Raw genomic sequence first — 20,474 nt, 5'->3', positions numbered from 1 at the left:
GATGAGGATTAAGGAGAGCACAGTGAATTGCATACTGCTCTGCATTTAACTAAAGATTTCACGGGCGTCTGAGATTGATGAAGAAAGAGAATTAAAAGAAGAAAACTCTCTCTTCCTCCCCATCAAACCCAGCAAACAGAGAAACATTGCAAACTCAGTTTTGTATGATTCCCCTTATAAATTTTACAAATCTAGGATTGATCGAATACCAAAATGACCCAATTTCAATTTCAATTGCAGTCTGTTTCTACTTTCTCCCTACCTTCTTCACTATAAGGCAAACTCATTTTGCATAAATAATCCCACCAAACCCAGATTTGAGATTTGAATGTGGTGAATAATTCATCAAAGTCATTGGTACTCTACCATCAGATAGTGAAAAAAACCTAGAGTGGAATTTATTTTGGTGGAATAATTCATCTCTGCCACCACAATCTCTTGTGGCGAAAAGCTTCGACGCTGACGACGTCCAAACAGAAACGTCTCTCAGCCTCACCAAAGCAAAAAATATCGTCCTCTTCATTGTCTCAGGAGCCAGATAAGTAGTTGGGGACCTGGGGTCGTGTGGCTATGGTGGTGGTGATGGTGGGTGAGAGAGATAGTGATGGCAATTTAGAAGAAACAGGGAGAGAATTGCAGAAGGAGTGAAGCCTTTTTTTTTTTTTTTTTTTGAGAAAGAGAAGGAGTGAAGTAGGCCCTGAAAGAGGCTTTTATGTTTTATTAAAAAAGTAATAAAATATTTAATTAATGAGATTTTTTATTAAAGTTAACCATATGGTTAAAATCTATACGACGTGGCAAATTTTCATAGGATGGTGATATCACCACATTTAGTGATGTGGTGAGCAAATTTGAATTCATATGATTGAAATCAATTTTGATGTAAAAGGCAAGAGGGAGTAAAATTTCAAAAAATAACTCTTTAAAAATCTCATATTTTATTTTACCTAAACAGACAAAAACGACCGATTATTTAAGCTCTTAGAGTTAGCTCAAGTGGTGAGTTAGGGTTAAGAACTAGGTTGTGACTAGGCTAAATCAGAGTTCGATTTTTCTCTAATGTAACAAAAAAAAAATAAAGTAAGACAACCGCTTGATTATTTGCAAGAAGACAAAATTATATAAATTTATGACCCATCATAACCCTTTATGTTACAAAGAGTGAGAGACTGAGAGAGGCACAACATAAGCAATTTCACTTCTCAAATTTTCATTTCGGAATAATACGAGGACAAAAAGTAATTTTAAACCTCACACTTGGACTGGCACATCATGATTTCTATCAGTAGAGAATGCGGCATCTAAAACCGGGTTAATAGCATGGCATCTAAAACCGGCTTAATGCTTCCTCCAGCCACGTACTACTATGTATCTTCAGCATGCAACAAGTATTGTAACAATCTTGCTTGGTGTACTAGTACAACTCAAGTTTAATTCTCTGCGCGCTGTACAATTTCGATGAAGATGGAGAAAATTAACAGGTTCGGCTCATGAAATTGCTATGAACTGGAGTAATATCCCTAGTATATATCTATACGATCTTAAACAAAAATCATGGTAACACTACACTAATATCGGAATTAGACGACAGTTTTTCACTGTCGTCTGATTATAAGGTTTGCTGTTGTCTATCTCAATGCCGTCTGATACATGAATCAGACAATATCAGAAAACTGTCGTCTGATAAAATTTAGTACAACAGCAGTTACTACCCAGTCTGTTGTCTGAATACCACAAAGAACAACAGAGTTGGTACCTTCACTCTTGTGCAAAGCAATTTCAGTTGGCAGATCCTGAAAGGATGGGACGTGTAAAGAACAGTTGGAGAACATTTTTTTGTAAAAAACTGTTGTCTGAAGGACGCTTGGAAATCAGCAAAGTAATTGAATACTATTGACTGACTTTGAACCAGACAACAGAAAAGTTGTTAAAGCCATTGTGTGTTATTGCATCCTAAAACAAAATATGTTTAATAACTATTGTAGATAGATGATTCAGACAACAGTTTTTTCTTTCTTTTTTCTTCATGTTCATTTGTTAGACAATGGTTTATTGTTGGTGTTGAATTGTCTGAGATAGAAGAGAAGACATACATTCGGTACAATTGAACAACACATCCTTGATTCCAAAAACCATTTCATTCCATAAGCAATATTCATCCCAACATTTACAAGGAATTAACACTGCCTAGGTGCCTATAAATACATAAAACCCAAAAAATATAGACTTGTCCATAAAACGTGTCCATTGCACATTAACCATGCCTATAACTAAAGCAAATGTGATAGTGATCCCTTTCCGGCATCCTATAGTGTCCTAGAACAGAAATTTTCCTTGCTGAGATGCTGCATATAATTAACAGAGAACAAAGGCTCAGGGCCTGCTTTGTTTACTTTAGCTTATTCACTGAGCATGTCTACCATTCTAGGAGTAAGTGGAATCCACAGGTGCTCTCCATAACCTACATCCATAAGTAGAAGTAAAAATATGCAACTGATGACCTGGAAACTGGAAATTAGTAAACTGTAGGCTGCTGTTTAAAGAAGATCCAAGAGACAAAACATGAACAACTTGGGCTTAAAATTATACCAGTTACCAAAATGGGATATAAGATGTTAAAGAAGTCTGACAGGAAATTTCAGCTACGCATTTCAACAAACACCTTAGGCATAAGAAACCCAGTGTTCTATTTTCCAAGAAACAAAGATAGTTTAACACCCAGTATTGCTGTGTTCAGAAATTCCTGTAGCAGACCTGCAACTTTGAAAAATCATAAGTAATTCTAGAAAAATCATTTTTAGGAGATTCCAATTCTGAAACAATCCTTAAGATGTCTACTGCAATCTGTAAGAATATAATAACTTCAAATTCCCAACTGAACTGTACAGTTTTCAGTAAAAGTTCAACTGGGTCAGAAACTCGGAAACACAAATTCACATTTGCAGAACCTCTTTTCTACCTTGAGTTTTAACCAATATATGATCCTAAATAGAAGAGCTGAAACTTAACAAAAACAAACCAAAGAACCTATATCTTTAGACTCAAGGAAAATTGCATTAAAATATGAGATGTGGTAGTCATCATACATTATCTCTAAGAACCTATATCTTTAGACTCCATTGACAATTCTATCATTTATCAATTTACTCTATAGCATCTAGTCCATACATATACAACTGCTAAAACTGTCACAACACTTACTTAAAATCCAGAACACATAATAAGAACGTACTATTTATTTAGTATTGAAACTAGGACCTTTTTGGTTGGGAAGGGAGGACTGGAGGAGGAGGGAGAGGGGGAGTCAACTCACTGGACTCACTGGTCTACCAAGGTATTGAAATCCAGCAAACTCAAGGCGGTGATGTAGTCTCCAGCTGAAACAAAAAGACATTGATCAGGAAGAGACAACCATCAGATAAATGCAGAAAACTGAAAATGAGAACATGATAAGGACAATAGATTTGTCTTTCTTTGGCAGAAGCACAAGATAATAGACTTGTCTTTAAATTACCAAAACCATCAATGTTATGGACTCAAATTCTTGCCCAACTTAATCCAACAATTGTCAAATAGTGAATACCAAGGTGATAAAGCTCTACTCTTTTTCTTGCATTTTCATTTAACAACTCATATTATTAGTAGACATTCTCATTCTCCAAAACTAATCCAATCCATTACAAAGCTATAACTATAGCATTCTCTATCTATCTCAACATAAATTCAAAACACAACATAGCATGTCTACACAATATTTCTCTATGATAATATTGGTACTCAATATTGGCAGGAGGGTTCAAGTATCACTGTTATCCAAAATTGCTTTATGATAATAAAGGAACAAGAATGAAAATGTTTAGTTGGTACTCAATATTTCTAGTTCTCAATTCATACCTTATACCAAGTCAGTGGCTGTTGATTTTGTGTCCCTATAAACACCCTCCTCCAATTCACTGCAGATAGAGGTGGAAGTTGGGGAACCGAGATTCATAGCTTCTCCTTTTAGCCCAACCTATAAAAAGAAACAAACTGAGTTGCGGCATTCCTCTAGTACACAACTAACTCGGAAAAAAATTCATAGACCATCAGTCATGTATTGCCCCCCAATAGACGACTATCAGCCATGTATTGCCCCCCAGTAGACGTCTATTGCCCCCCAATAGACGTTTAGATTACCGAAATGGTAATTAATCTTCCTAAAACTACACAAATAAAACTTTGATTAAAGAAAAAAAACGAGGAGATTACATCAATTCAAAATATTTATTGCCCCCCAATAGACGTCTATTGGGGAGCAATAGACATCTTTTTTTTCTTTCAAGAGCAAAAAACTCGATGCCATTTATATTAATTCTCAAAAACATCAAACTTCTAACCTCAGAAAAACCCAAAGCTCCCTGAGCTGAGTCGCAATAGAAGAAAAAAAAATATCCAACAATGAGAAAAAGGGCAACGTGCCGTGTGTCATAAAAAACTCGATGCCATTTATATTATACTGTCTTCCACCCACGGCCCCCACTTGCATATGTTTGTGAGCTACTTCTAGTGGAGAAGTCACAGTACTCGATTTATCTTCTTCCGTTCATCTCCAATCTTTTCCGATCAACCAAAAACGAACGATTCAACAATACACATACAAAAACACAGCGAAAGAAAGATAAAAACAGGTGAGAGAGATATAGCTGTCAGAGTCGCAGTCCGTGTTGCACGTCGAAGTCCAAAACCAGAATCAGAATTTGGAGGAGCCGGAATTGGATTTTGGACGGGAGAGAGAGCGGCCCGGCTCCGGTGGCGAAGTCTCCTCCCTCTATGGTAATCTGATGACGTCCGAGTCGGTGCTGCAATTGCGATGATTGCAGGCTTCTCCGACGAGCCTCGACTTTCATTGCGGCCTCGGGGTTGCCGAAGAGGAAGGACTGTTTGAATTTCTTAATGGCAATGATCGGAGAGAGTTGGTGTGACCGAAAATCATCGTCGCCGACCACCGAGAGATACTTGCAGCCCCTCTGGCCTTGGAACTCGTCATCTCAGTCGGCTTCGACATCGTCGACCACCGGGTGATACTTTCTGCAGTTCTTGGTTGTTCAGATCTAATGGAAATCGAAGAATTGAGATTTGGATCGGTGTCGAAGATCGGGGGGTGAAATGAGGAGAGATTGAGGTATGAGGGAATTAACAATGGCGGAGAGAGAGAGAGAGAGAGAGAGAGAGAGAGAGAGAGAGAGAGAGAGAGAGAGAGAGAGAGAGAGAGAGAGAGAGAGAGAGAGAGAGAGAGAGAGAGAGAGAATGCAGATCGGGGGAGGATGAGAGAGAGAGGATAGAGAGATCGATGGCATGGATGTAATTCATTAAATAGGTCGAGGGCAAAGTTGTCATTTTATTTTAAATTGGGTAAGTGGGAATAAAAATCTGTTGCTGGGGTAAGTGAGATAATTTTGGCTCATTTTAGTGCTTTGGGTCAAGGACCCATTTTAATATGATGATAAGTCTCCAAACTAACTTATAGTTGTACAATTGCTTTAGTTGTATACCAATATATAGAAAGACTTTCTTGCTACGTCACACTGTTGGAGCTATAAATCTAACATCAGACTGTAAATGTTTCCCTTTATTAATTAATAACTCTTTAATTTTTTTTATTTTTTTTTGAATAAAGGGCTGGTGCGGCTCCCCTCAAGCCTTGATTAATGAAACTATCGAATACAAAGAGGGGACATTGAGCCTAAACCCCTGATTACAATAAGCATCTAGAGTATTTTCTGAAATAATATCAGAAAGCTCTACAGGAGACTTGTATTCTAACAAGCACCAACTAGCAAAGAGTGCACAAGTAGCTACTCCATTTGCTTTAACATAGCAGAAAGATAACTCGATATGTAACCCGATTACAACATAGCATAATTACTAGCTTTAGCACAGCTTTCCTCCTATGTTGCCGCCGAAAAATAAATCCGACGACACTCAGTCTCACCCTGCCACTAGGAGGTAGCGACCATTTCACGAAGCAAGAGACTCGCCGCCTACCTAGAGCAGACAAGGCACTTTGAGTGCACACCCAGGCAAAAAGCCCGACTAGCCCTACACAACAAATATATGGATTTATTGCTCGCAAGAAGCGCGACCATACTAAACAACATAAAGAAACAAAAACTAGAAATAAACTATAAGCCAAGGCAGGGCCCAATAGGATAGCCCAAACCCAAGCCCTATCAAAGAGATCAGAGCCATGTATGGCCCAGTCCAATTCAAGCAAAACCACCGCCGACTGTCCCCTGCCTTGTTCGCACCACGACCATCGTTGGGCCACCATCTCCAGCACTCCGCCGACCCGGTTGCCCCATGATAGCTGCTCCACCTCACGCGCTCGCCTAACACGGCCACACCAACACCAGCGCAGCACGGCCTGATCTCCACCAACCCAAGAAACCACCCGATCCAAATCGAATCTGGGATGATTCAGTGCACCCATCCACATCACAGCAACCACCGAACAACCGTCTCCGACAGCTCTGGACTAGGCGACCTCCGGCAGACCCGGCGACAGCACTAGCCTCCAACCACGCCAGCGAGAATCAGACCACCACCAGACGCAGGCACCGAACTCTCCTATCACCTGCCATCGATCTAGAGCGACTCCTCCAAGATCTCGGGCACCACGCTCACTTATCAACAACAACGCCCGTCCGACGACGGCGTCCATGGACGCGCCGTGGACGCCGTGTCGGACGGAGGCAAGGAATTTTTTGAAAACCCTAGCGCAGCTGCTCTCTTTCTCTAACTTAGTGTCTTTTTTTTTTTTGGAGTAATAATGAAGTTTCCTGTTTTTTCATACATCAGACTGTGTATGTTGCTAAATTCCTGATCATAAACATTAGCAGATTAAAAGTTACATATATGAAAAAGCAGGATGAAAAAAAAAAAAAAAAAAAAATACTGTACACTACTTCAAGTCACTTGTACTACACTACTACCATAGAACTTGGAGCTACTCCATGTGTATTGCACTAATACACTGCCCAAGTAGAAATTCTCTTCTGTATAACTTCAATATAGTGTGATCCCTAATATGTCAGAATTGAAAACGCAAACGAAAGCAACCCACAAGAAATTGTAATTGAAATTTATACCACAAGACATGATGAACTAACTTAAGATATAGTACAGCTGTACCAGTTATTTAAGTTTTACATCAACAGAAATACTCCTTAATAATTATACCTTACATCTCTGGCACTAGAATAATACTTTTATTCACCAAATAACAAGAAACTAGAGGAAATGCAAGACTCTTTCAATTTTGGAGAAGGGATTTAGTTGTTAAACCGTTTTTTTATTTCAGCCACTTCTAGTTATGAAAACTTGCCAACTTATTGATGGTTATCGTGGCTAACGGCTCAGAGAGGCAAATCCAGGTCCTGGTCAACGATAGTTCTTTTGCCACATAATGCGTAGTGGGTCGTGAATCCGGATTAGTGCTAGCGCAGGCCAAGGCCAATGTCACCATGGAAACCACTCGCCCTGCTAATTGACCTGAAGGAGACGGAAGTCGTTGGTCTAGCAAATCCTTCAAAAGCATATCTCCATTTTCCGATAGAGAAGTCAGTAGCTCCCCTGGATGCCTTCCCATCATGATTTCTAATGCCACCACTCCAAAGCTGTATACATCACACTTATATGTCACTTGCATTGTGAATGCGAGCTCTGCATGCACATTAAAATAACAAAATCAAACAACATTTTCCCATCACATACATATATAAAACATTAATGCTAATGGGCGAGTATAAACATCTTTATAAATGAAATACAAAGTTATAAGATTATTGAATGACTGATACCTGGAGCCATGTAGCCATAAGACCCCGCTACAGCAGTCCAGTTTGAGGAATCTGAGCTCAATAGTCTAGCTATTCCAAAGTCTGATAGGCGTGGCACAAAATCCCGATCTAGTAATATGTTGCTCAAAGTTATGTCACGGTGAACGATTTGGTGAGAGCAGTCATTATGCAAGTGAGAAATAGCATGAGCTATTCCTTGCACAATTTTCACCCTTGTGCCCCAGCCAAGTACATCTGATTCGCCCTCCACTCCATACAATACCATTTTCAAACTGCCTCTCTCTGCATATTCATACACCAAGTACAAGCACCCCTTCCAGGAACAGAAACCATAAAGTTTTATTACATTTCTGTGCCTCACTTCTGTCAAGGTTCTTATCTCATTCTCAAAACTCTTGCGATTCAATTCTGGAATGTCGTCACTAGAATCTACTGACATATTCAATTTCTTAACTGCAACGACTCTGCCTCTGTCCAACACAGCCTTGTAGACACTTCCAAAACCTCCTCTTCCAATGAGGTACTTTTCATCAAAGTTCTCGGTGGCAGTGATGATTTTAGAAAATGTAAGTTTACCATGTCTTCCCCAAATACTTGAATCAAAACTTTTAGACATCTTAGGATGATCGATTTCTCCAGGCTTTGATTTCTTGCAGAACTTAAGGATTACAGCAGATATGGTCACCAGCAGCAATAAACCACAAATGGGAACAAGGACGCCAACAAGAATGTTCTTGTTGGAGTTTCTGAGACCCGAAGTGCATGGAGTTAGTCCCTCTGTTTCACCACACAAACCACTATTTCCAATGAAAGCATTATTAGGAAGCTTCTTTTGGAAAATGCCACCAGTTGGAATTGGACCTGTCAAGTTGTTGTAAGAAAAATCAATGCCGACAAGACTAACCATTCTGGAAAATGTTGATGGGATATTCCCGGAGAGTTGGTTATGCGAGACATTAAGAATCTCCAGCATTATAAGCTTGGCAAGGTTTAATGGTAGTGATCCGGAGAATGTATTGCTGCTTAGGTCCAACAAGTATTGCAGGTGTAGATTACCAATCTCCTCTGGTATTCCACCTGATAATTTGTTGTGGCTTATGTTCAAGCTTGTTAACCTCTCAAACGTTCCAGGGTCGACTGGTAATACCCCTGTAAAATTATTATCAGACAAATCAAGAAGCTCGAGCTTAGTCAATTCGCCTAGAACATAAGGGATAGTTCCCGTCAAGTTGTTCCTGCTGAGATTAAGAGTGAACAACAAGCTTAGATTCCCAATGGAAACTGGAAATTCCCCACTGAGTTCATTAGAGCCTAGGTTTAAATACTGCAATTGTGTCAACTGACCAAACTCAGGTGGGATTTGACCAGAAATTCTATTTCCGTCCATTTGCATATCCGCGATGTTTTTGCATTCTCCCCATTGTGGCGAGAGTTGACCAACGAACTTGTTTTGACTAAGATGAATTGATGCAAGACGGGGATGAACACCAAATGCATTGGTAATGTTTCCGGTGAATTGGTTTACTTCCAGCCGGACAATTGTTAATGCTGAACAATTTCTCAAGCACTCAGGCAATGGCCCTGTGAAGTTGTTCATGTGCACTCTCAATCTTTGCAAAGCAAATCCACTACACAACTCAGGCGGCAATTCTCCAGAGAAGCTGTTCTGCCATAAGCTAACAGCTCTCAAGTTAGGACTATACTTCCCGAAATCACGGGGAATGGTCCCGGAAAACCTATTACTGAAAACGAAAAACTGCTCTAGTTTTCTGAGGTAAGAAATAGTTTTTGGCAACTCCCCTTCAAGTTGGTTTGTGCAGACATCAAAGGAAACTATGGAACTCATGTTTCCAATCTCTGGGGGGATTGTGCCGCAGAGATTGTTGTTGAAGAAGTCCACGTATTGAAGATTTGTGAGGTTCCAGAATTTCATAGGAATCGGCCCAGAGAGCTGGTTTCTAGAGAGACTCAAATTTGTCAGAACTTGCAAGTTTCCTATCTCTGAGGGAATTGATCCAGAGAAATTGTTGTTATGCAGCCAGAGGAGATCAAGTTTCGTTAACAGGCCTAATTCTGGTGGAATATTCCCACTGAAGCTATTGTTTTGGAGCTGCAAAGAGATCATTTTAGTCCAATTGGAGACCAGAGAAGGCAAGATTGGCCCAGTAAACAGATTATCAGATAACTCCAACTCCATCAAGCTGTTGAGATTGGACAAGGACAGAGGCAGTTCCCCATTGAGTTTATTCAAAGCCAATGCCAAGAAAGTGAGGTTCGTACAAGAACCAAGCTCAGAAGGGATTGAAGAGTTCAAGGAATTGTCTCTAAGGTCAAGGTGCTGAAGCTGCTTGAGTTGGCCTACAGAGGATGGGATTTTGCCTTCAAGGGAATTGCTAAGCACTTCAAAAATTTCCAGACCAGATAACAAACTTATATCTTCAGGAATTGGACCACTAAAGTCGTTCACTCCCAAATAAAGATGTTTGAGGTTGGGAAAGTTATATGGCATTGGCCCTTGGAATTGGTTATTGGTGAGATTGAGATATTCAAGCTTGACCAGATTGGTAAATACCAATTCTGGTATTTGACCAGTCAAAGCATTTTGAGACAAATCCAGGAATGTCAAATTCCTACATTCAGATATAAATTCTGGGAATTCTGAATCTAAACTGTTCAAACAAAGATCAAGGTATGTCAAAACAGGAAAGCCTGAGAATTTAGACCAATCAGCAGGCTCTAAGTGGTTACTTCCAAGAAGCAAATATTGTACCTTTTTGAGATTGTCCAGCTGGTAAGGAATGCTACCATTGAGATTGTTGTTGGAGAGACTTAGAAACTGAAGCTCCGTTAACTTGCCTATTTCCGCAGGCACTTCCTGTCCAAACAGATTGTTGCCCAAATCCAAGACTTCTAGCTTGCCAAGGTTGCCAATGGAAGATGGTATAGACCCTGTGAAACTGTTACCGTTGAGGTTGAAAAGAATGAGATCGAGAAACTTGTTGAAATTGAACTCAGTTAGTGTTGCAGTGATGCTGAAATTTGAGAGATCAATTTCAGAGACTGTTTTGGTGTTGGGATCGCACACAATGGCAGTCCAGTAGCAGAGGTTGTTTATGTTTGTGAAGGACCACGAATTGAGAGAAGGTGGTGCATAATCAAAGCTGTTCTTCCAGCTTATGAGAGCTTCAGCCTCTGCTCCTGGTGATGAGGAGGCCTTCAATAGATGCAAAGAGATTAAGAGAATATGAAGGACAAGAAGAGGAGGAGGCTTCTGAACTCCTTTCATGGTGTTGATCAGCTTTACTGTTATATCTCTCAGATTAATGTGGTTACTTCTCTAAATTGTTCAGATGAGATTACTAACAATAGTATAGCATGCAGAATATGCAAACAAGAAATATACTGCAGATGGTTGGTTGGTTAGAAAATTCAGATAATTAATTATTGTAATTCATATAGAATATGACTTGAGAGTGAAGTTTTGTTCTCCAGTATAAATCAATTCCTTTTGTGATGACTTAGACTCTTCAACATTGGATTTTTCCTCTGGACTCTTGGAAGATGACTTATAGTTGTTGTAATCAAGGTTGTTTCTTTTCTTTCAACATGCTAGTTACTTAGTCATCCTATCATATGCCTAGTGGATTGTGTGGTTTCTTTGTGATTGTTATTACCTGTTTGTTGCTTATGCATATTATAATTGTTTCTGTGTGAAGCTTCGTATATTTTTTGGTTTGATGAACTAATAGGCCTAGAGTTTCTACAGAGATTGAAATATTCCATAGTTTCCACGTATGGGAAAAGCTTAATACTACAGTATAAGGATTCTACTGAGTCTGCAATCTTAAACACAAACTGAATATGGAAATTAAGCCAGAGCTAGTCCTAACTCCTAACATCCATTTTGATTTGATTATGTATTCATTATGGTATTTCAAGGAGACGCTGGCATAGCTAGAGGGTAGCAATGATATAATCATAATATGTGTGAACAAAATCACATAACTTGAACAAGATCTAACCTTCTATGTTAATATCACAACAGATCGTTCCCCTCTCATGTCTCTAAAGTAGAGTTCTAGCTGGACTACTAATTTTCCAGTAAGACAACAAATTTACAAATTTACAAATAAATGAAACATACAATCATCTGTATCAAAACATGCATATTAATTGCATTCCTACTCCCCTTAATTCTCATTCAATACATGAGAATGACTGAATGAATCTTAGAATAAATTCAAAAGAAAAAAAAATCTCAATATAAGCTGCAAATAATAGGGCATAATTTAATAAATAAACAAATAAATAAACAAGAAAAGAACAAAACAGAAGAGAAAAATATTCCAACCAACCTGGTCTTGCATTTCGTACGAAATGGCATTGTGTTGGTCAAGTAAGATGTGCCCCTGCACGAAATGAGGCATCATACTAGTTCCCTCAAATTGAGCACTACTACTCGACTCTCTCTAACAATCTAACCCCAGGCACCTTGAACACAACTTGACTTTTAGTTAATAATTTTTAAGCACACTCTTATTTTGGGAACTAATTCAAAACACATGTACTTCTCCACCACGTACAGCATACTCTTGAATCACCCACATATCAAACTTTTCATAAGCACTTCTATATCTGATCGCTCAAAAAAGGCCAGGGATTCCTCATATTTGGAAATAAAGCAAATATCTCTCAAAACTTCAGGTATCTTTATCTCGCCAAATATTTCACTGGACATGTCAAACAACACAATCAAATAGTCGACATGAGATTGAGACCAATGAAGCACGCCATTGACTAAAGCATGTGCATCATCATTATAAATGTAAGTAATAGCACGAGCACATAAATGTAAGAAATTCAAAAATTCAAAAGGGATAATGAGCATTCGAAAATAGTCTATAGGTCCATTATGAAGTAAGAGGTAGGTTTCGTTACTTATCTGTAAAGTTTTGAGAGACTCACACATAGCAGGCAGACTATGCAAACAGGAAATGTCAGTTCTTTCTAAAATCTAACCTATAAGCAAAATGCTGGACAATAGTAATTCCACTTTTTTCTTTCTTTCTTTTCTATTATGAATGTAATAGTGTAATTCCACTTAAGAGTGTTTTTCCTTTCACGTTTTAAATGGTTAAGTGCCCAGGTACATGCCTCTTTTTTATTTCTGGCCAGCTAGTGCACAAACTCCTAACCCTGTGACTAAAAGCAATATGAATTAACTAACTAATTTAGTCGAGAAAGTGGCCATAGTTCTGCTTTTCTAGTTAATAGGTTTACAATGATTATGCATTAGCATTTATCTTATTTGAAAGAGCATATATGCATTTGGTCACTTTTTTAGAGCCAAACATGCATGTGAGGATTAAACAGATAATAAATTCAAACACCATGATTAATACTGATATACTATGATAATGACTAAGTTCCAACTAAGATTTGTAACTCATGCCTGTAAATATAAGCACACATGCATGCTTATATAACAGAAATTCCCAATTCTCAGTTACAAAGTCATAATGATCAGATCAAATATAACAACTGCATCTCAAAACCTGATTAATTAAGCATATTCGTAGCTCTTGAGTTGTCTAGTGATAAGGCTTGCCTTCATTAATATTCCGTGATCAATATTGATGCTACTGTTCTAAGTTAAGGATTCTTAGATTTCATATCCAAATTTTAAAACTTGATGTTCCTCGACGTGTCTCAGACTAGCAAATAGCAGAATCTGGAAGATCTCCATCTCAATCTGGGAAAGCTTGAATATCTCAGAATCTCTATGAAGATGAAACATCTCCAGTGACAGATTAGGAGAAAATTTTAATCAAATATGGAACCTAATAGGTCTAGAACCTTAAAACACCAAAGTGAAGATGGAAATAAGTCAGAACTAGTATTCATAATGGCATTGCAACTAGAAACTGGTATAGCTAGAGGATAGCATATATAAACTTATGATGTCAGAGCTAGTCGGTCTAGGTTTAGGGTTTAGGGTCTAGAATCTTAAACAGAAATTGAAGAAGGAAATTAAGTCATAGCTAGTATTCATAATAGTATTGCAACACAAAACTGGCATAGCTAGAGGCTAGCATATGATAGATTCAAGATCTGTAAACAAAATCATGTACCTTGAACAGTTCTTAGCCTTCTATGTTACTAGCTACGACATTTTTCATCTCATAAAAATTACCATTTTATATAAATCAAGCTCATAAATCTTTCAACCAAAAACATATTGCAGTCATAGTCCCCTTAAATATTCTAGCTGGAGTAAAAATTCAGCACATGAGAATGATTGAATGAAGCTTAGAATAATTAATAATTTATCAAAATATTCAGAATAAGCTGGAAATAATAAACACCACCAACCTGGTCTTGCTTGTTGTAATACCCCGAAAAATCCAAATTAAATTCCGTGGATTTTTAGAAATGATTTCACGATAGTGGGAGCGAGTACGAGGCTCGGAGAAGTTGTGGAATTAGTTCGAACGATTAATTTTCGAAAAAACGAACGTTATTTAGGGGCTCGCGAAAGTTGACTTTTTATACGTTCAAAATTTGGGAAAACTTTCTTCATGAAAGTTGTAGAGCTCGTCGATACGATCGCGTGCATATGCGGAACGCAAAAATCGGAGTTCGTATGAATTAGTTATGATTTTTTGAAAAAGTTTCCAATTTAGTATAAAGCTTCCATTTTTGGAAATTTCCAAAAATAAAAACAGATTTTTCCAAAATTGGAAAATCTGCTGCGATTTTAGTTCCCCGCCGGAAATCGCCTCCAAAACTTCGATCGACGATTTCTTCCTCCTCCGGCCACCGATCCTCACCAAACTTCTTCCATTGGCTTCGTATGGTCCTTGCGCACCTGTCTGTGGCAGCCTTTCACGGCGGCACGGCCTGTAGCGGCGGCGGCAAGCCCGGTCCGATTTAAGCTCGATTTTGGTCAACGCCGGTTTTCTCCTAGCTCCGGCCACCAAAACTTCCGATCCTTGGCTTCATGAACTCCCCTCAACCTGCTGATCATCATACTAGGAGGATTGCACCTAGAGTGACCGGTTTCACGTTCGTCGGAGCTCGGTAAGTTTTCAATCCGAAACGAAAATCTTTCGATCGGTATATCTCGAGCTGTAGTGCATCGTTTTGATTGATTCTTTTTCCAGTGGGTTCCCCTTGATGTTATTAACAACTCTCTAGAAGGCATCGAGGCCTGAAATTGAAGCTTTGACGTCGAAATCGAGCCTTGCCGGATTCTGCAAAATTCTGGAATTTTTCCGACCACCGAAGCTTTCGATCGGTATATCTCGAGCTACAGGCCATATTTTTCTGTGATTCTTGAACCAGTGAGTTCTTCTTGAGTTTCTTAACAACTCTTCAGAAGGAATCGAAGCCTTAAATTGACGTTTTTACGTCGAATTGGAGCTCGCCGTTTTCTGCAGTTTCTCGCCGGTTTCTGGAAAATTCCGGCCACCTTCATACTGTTCAAGGTAATTTTCGACCCCTTCCGGTCATTTTCAGACTTCGTGCTAGTTATGAAAGTTGTTAAGCATGATGAGAGGAAGAAGAGCAGCCCGGCCCCGACACCATTTGTGGTGGTCGGCGGCGGCTCTGCCACTAACTCCGGCGGCCCTTTCCGGCCCCCTCCGGGGATCAAAAATATGGTTTCTGTACATTTTCAGATTCTATATTTCAATACGATCATTTCGATATATTATACGCAATTTTTGGATATCGTATGATTAAGTTATGAATTTTACGATTTCGATCGATTTCGATCGTTCGATTTGTGATCTGTGAAGATCGGACCGTCCGATGGACTTGTAGTTTTGTTATGTTGATCTTATGACTGTCCCAGTGGCTTTGTGTGGTCATGGGCGAAGATCCGACCGTTGGATCTTCGTATAATTGTGAAATAGTGATTCGGAAGGCGATTCGTGAGAATCTAACCGTCGGATTTTCGTATAATTTTGTGAAGATGTTAGTAAGGACGATTCAAGAAGATCTGACCGTTGGATCTTCGTGATAATTTTGGAGGATGATCCTAAGGGCGATCCGTGAGGATCTGACCGTTGGATCATCATATAATTTTGATCTGACCGTTGGATCATTATTAAACTAGAATCCGACCGTTGGATTTCCGTATATATGTGGTTTATGAATGATTGCTAAGTTAAGATCGTATCTGACTAGGTGATTGACGGTTTAAGTTGGTGGACGATTGTGGATCGTATTCTGAGCTGTTGAGAAGACGCAGCGGGATTAGAGGTGAGTAAACCTCACATGGTTCATATTACGAACCGAATATAATTAATTGATTTTTTTGTCGTAATTGTGTGGAAATTGTTTATGAAATAAAGATTTGTTTTGAAATAATATGAACTTGATCAACTACGGTTCATAGGGCTGCGGCTCACAGGTAAGAAAATGAATTTAAGTATAAAATGAATTTATTGCTTTAATGCGTGTGAACTATAGTTGGTATTAATAGACATTCCTGTGCGAATGTCTATGTATATATATTATTTACGTGAAATAATATGTACTGTTGGAGTTGTGTTGAGTTTATTGTTGAGAAACAATATATTGTGAGAGGTATTGAGTTTATTGTTGAGAAACAATATATTGTGAGGGGTATTGAGTTTATTGTTGAGAAACAATATAGTGAGAGAGATGTTGAGTTTTATTGTTGAGGAACAATAAATTGTTATGATCTGTGGAGATCAATAGGTCACGGGGTGACCATGGCATACTATCAGCGACCCACGCTCTCGCGCCGGGTAGGTGGAACTGAATAGTATTAAATCGTGAACCACGCTCTCGCGCCGGGTAGGTGGAAACGATCAGTTAGAGCTCTAGTCTGTCTGCCAATTGTTGAGTGGTGTTGTGAGGGAAATGTTGAGGTTACTTGAGACTGTGAGTGGTCATGTATGAGTGATGTTGAGGTTACTTGAGACTGTGAGGGGTCTTATGTGAGAAGTGTTGAGGATACTTGAGTCTTTTAAGAATGAGTTCTTAAAAGAGAGCCTCAAGAGTATCCTTCCTTTTATGGTGATTGTGTTGAGTTATATTAATTGTAAAGAAATAAATCAACAATTCTTTCTTGTTTACTCATACTGGCTGTAAAAAGCTTACCGGGTTTTGTGTTGTTGCAACTCCCGGTACACTATTCAAATTGTGTAGCGGGTAATCCTACAGGACAGGAGAACCAGGACGGTGATCGTGCGGTTAGAGCAATTGTTAGAGTTTTACAGCAATTGTACGTTGTGAGGTGTGTTATGCTCATTTGAGCTTTACAATATTGCTTGTGAGAGTGAATTGTAATAATGAACTCGAAGTTTCGAGATTTGGATTTTGTAATTGTAATTATTCATGTTTCGGATTTGAATTTATTATTCAAAATTCGGGGCGTGACAGTTTGGTATCAGAGCGTAAGGTACATATTTGGTGATAATCAATACTTCCCGAGTGATGGCCCGTCTGCAGCGGATCCCCATCATATACTCTTCGGTATTGGTATAATCATTGGGTATGTCTTAGTATGGGGTCTAGACAGCGTGTATGTCCGTAGGACGGTAGAGTTGCCTTCTAAGTTCGTATTAGAATAAGTTTAGTTTCCGCGAGTTGTGATCTTCGAGGAATGGAAACCTCCGGATTTAACTCTGATGAGTCAGTGAGGATTGTTTATGGAAATGAGTTTCCTTTTGTATGTAGAAGTGTTTGGTTGAAGGCATGGTGTGGACCTATGCTTGTATCTGATGTGGATACGAGTATTAATTGATAGTAATTTTGCCTTCTTAAGTTGGACATACAGATGCATTTGAATAGATTCTAGACTCATGTGGAGTTATGAGTAGTGTTGCGGTTAGGGAAGAAATTATTGTGGTTAATTCTTCCATGTGCTTGTAAGTTGTTGAGCAGAGTTTGAGATGCGAGAACGGAGTTTGATCTCGTGTTTGAGTGATTGAGACGAACGACTATATATTTGAGTTCTCTCCGAGTACCTACAATCTTAAGGGCTATTTGAAGTGGGACTAGTGGTAGTTTTGGTATTTCTAAATTTAAATCGAGATCCGAGGAACATGTTTTGTATACGTGGTTGATATTGCGAGCATCATTTTTGATTGATATTTTGCGTTTCACAAAGACAACTGGATTGGAAATTCTCCGTTTGGACACCTTGGTCTGTTGACCTGACTATGACTTGTGGACATAGTTTTATTTAAGTGAAGGAAATTGATTTTGTGAACTAGTTTTCTTAAGTTTTGGATCGTAGTATGGAGTTGGATTGAAGTGAATTTGAGGTTGTTGTGTTTTAAGTTTAAGTAGGCGGGACACTTAAAGTTTTGAAATGGAATTTGATCTTGGTCGGTAATTAATGGGGAGATTTAGAGTCAACTCTCTGTAAATGTTATTAGATGAGGGTGTGTTTCTGTGGTGATGGATTTTAGGAGAAATGGTTAAGTGCAATTTTGGGTATTGATTGTAGTGACATTGTTGGGTATCCATAGTGGTTCAAGTGAATTACTATGCGATATGGAGTTTGATTCGGTTTCTAAATCGTAAATTCATAGGGTATGAATTGTGGTAAGTTTAATGGAGAAATTAATAGAGGAAATGGTTGAGATTTTATAAGATTTGTATGAGTAACTCTAAGGATGTGGGTTTTTCCTAGCTAACTCAGGATGTGTTTAGCTTTATTAAACCCTAATTCTAACGACAAAATTGTTGTGTTTGGTTTGACTCTAAGGATGCTAGCTAGACCTCTGTGCAACTTAATTGATTGTTTGTGATAAATCATTATGATTGATGTGTGCAGCAGAGTTGTCAATGGTTTTGAAAATAGTATTAGGTGACCAAGGTTGATCCTTGGTGTTGTTGTTGGTTTAACAAAAAAGAAGAAACGACATGCACACCATCTTATTGATTTAATATTACAAAAAGGAAATTGGAACTACGCTATACTAAGCCTAATTAGTAGCTCCGGATGGGTTGAGGCTGAGCTCAAGAGAAACTGGAGATCCACGGTTGTAACCGCCTGAGCCACCAGAATAGTAACCAAATGCGCTACCTTCCTCGGAAGTAGTCTTCGGGTTACCAAAGACGTCCTCGCCGTGCACGGGGAACAGAGGAAGAGTTTCAACCTCCTGGTGATCTCCTCCTCGTTGTTGCAGGGATGTTTGTCCTCCTGTTGTGCCAAAAGAGTTGTACTGGTATTAGTATTGAAGGGTGAGGAAGAATATGAAACAAATTTAAATCAAGAAATCCTTCATTACCAGTAGAATCGGTGGAACCAAAGTTGAGATTAATGGATCTACCATCATCAGTAGAACTAGTGGACCCAAAATTGATGTCAATGGATCCACCAGCTGGCCCAAAATTGATGTCGATGGATCCACCAGCACCAGTAGAACCAGTGGACCCAAAATTGAGATCAATGGATCCACCAGTACCAGGAGAACTAGTTCCCATGGGCACTTGAGCAGCCTGATTGCACCTCTTCATCTGCTTCTCTCGAGCCCTGACATTCTGGAACCAAAAATAAATGTTCTTGCCCTCAACCTGTCCATACTGTTGCAGCTGGAGACAGATCTCGTGAATCTGCTCTGTAGTTGGGGTCTTAACTCCCTTGTCGTAGTAAAGATCCCTGAGGATCCTTATTTGATCTGGAGTAGGAACCCACCTGGCACGGCTTCGCCAGAAATCTGTGTTGGCACTACTCCCGGCTGCTTGGTTGTTTCCTCCATCCTCGATTTGTTGCTGGGTTTGTAGCTCCATTAGTTGCAGAGTTCGTGGTTCCATGGTGATGAGTTGAGAGGAAGTGTAAATTGAAGAACGAAGTTGTTGAGTGTTTGTGGGAGATTGACCTTAGAAGGATTAAGGTCGATGAAGGGGTATTGGAGATCTGAAAGTTCAGAGGAAAGAAGAGATCGAATCTTCAAATGGAAGAAAAGATCTGAGAGAGAAGGATTGAAGATTTGAGAGTGAAAAACTGGGGATTTGAGAAGAGAAAGGCTGAAGAGTTGAGAGAGAAAGGCTTGAGCTCGGAAGAAAATTTCTTTTCCTTTGGAGTGAACAGTCGCGTCTCCAGAATGCACCTATTTATAGAACAAGGTGAGCAGATCTCCACCGTTGGATGAACGATCTCAGAATTTGAATCCACGCGTTGGATTAAAGTCGCCCCGAAACCCGGAAAAGCTGTTGGCGCGTGTTGAGCGTGTAAGGGGACCGAGGGAATCTCGAGGCGCTGTGGCAGACAGCTGTAGCCGAAAGCAGATTTGACTGCCGTAAATCACGGAAGGGATAAGCCGTGACACAAGTGGGCCGTACTTGGGCCTGTCTCGGATCAAGGCATCACTGTAGCTGTGGGAGGAGGCCTGATGGGCCGAGTTTCAGAAACAGTTTTGGACATGATGGGCCGAGTTTCTGAAACAGTCTTGGATGTTTTGGGCCGAATTGTTGAAACAGTTGAAACAATTGGTTAAATAAAAGGATTGGTATGGATAATAACGTGAGCAGCCGTGCTCGAGTGGTTGAGTGTAAAGTTTGTGTACAAGAGGTCTGAGGTTCGAACCTTGCCTCTCGTTTATTTTTATTATGTTCGCTTATGACATAATAAGTATAATATTTGTACACGTT

The 20,474-nt window shown here is 39.3% G+C and overlaps 1 protein-coding gene and 2 long non-coding RNA genes across 3 annotated transcripts; 1 reads left to right on the top strand and 2 right to left on the bottom strand.

Moving 5' to 3' along the window:
- Positions 1–2,148: 2,148 nt before the first annotated feature.
- LOC133740860 (uncharacterized) lies at positions 2,149–4,078 on the bottom strand. The gene is made up of 3 exons (XR_009861475.1): positions 3,895–4,078; positions 3,259–3,377; positions 2,149–2,754 (listed from the first exon to the last, which is right to left on the bottom strand). It is a non-coding gene; the product is annotated as an uncharacterized LOC133740860 (long non-coding RNA).
- Positions 4,079–7,345: 3,267 nt separating this feature from the next.
- LOC133737744 (MDIS1-interacting receptor like kinase 2-like) lies at positions 7,346–11,219 on the bottom strand. The gene is made up of 2 exons (XM_062165246.1): positions 7,839–11,219; positions 7,346–7,701 (listed from the first exon to the last, which is right to left on the bottom strand). The coding sequence occupies exons 1-2, from the start codon at positions 11,122–11,124 to the stop codon at positions 7,346–7,348; spliced, it is 3,642 nt and encodes a 1,213-aa protein (XP_062021230.1). The 5' UTR covers positions 11,125–11,219.
- Positions 11,220–14,234: 3,015 nt separating this feature from the next.
- LOC133741145 (uncharacterized) lies at positions 14,235–17,559 on the top strand. The gene is made up of 3 exons (XR_009861648.1): positions 14,235–14,918; positions 15,002–15,325; positions 16,029–17,559. It is a non-coding gene; the product is annotated as an uncharacterized LOC133741145 (long non-coding RNA).
- Positions 17,560–20,474: the final 2,915 nt, after the last annotated feature.

This window comes from Rosa rugosa, chromosome 3 (genome assembly GCF_958449725.1).
Source record: "Rosa rugosa chromosome 3, drRosRugo1.1, whole genome shotgun sequence".
Taxonomy (NCBI): Eukaryota; Viridiplantae; Streptophyta; class Magnoliopsida; order Rosales; family Rosaceae; genus Rosa; species Rosa rugosa.
Note: the sequence above shows the minus strand (reverse complement) of the source record. Positions and strands in the feature narration are given on the sequence as shown.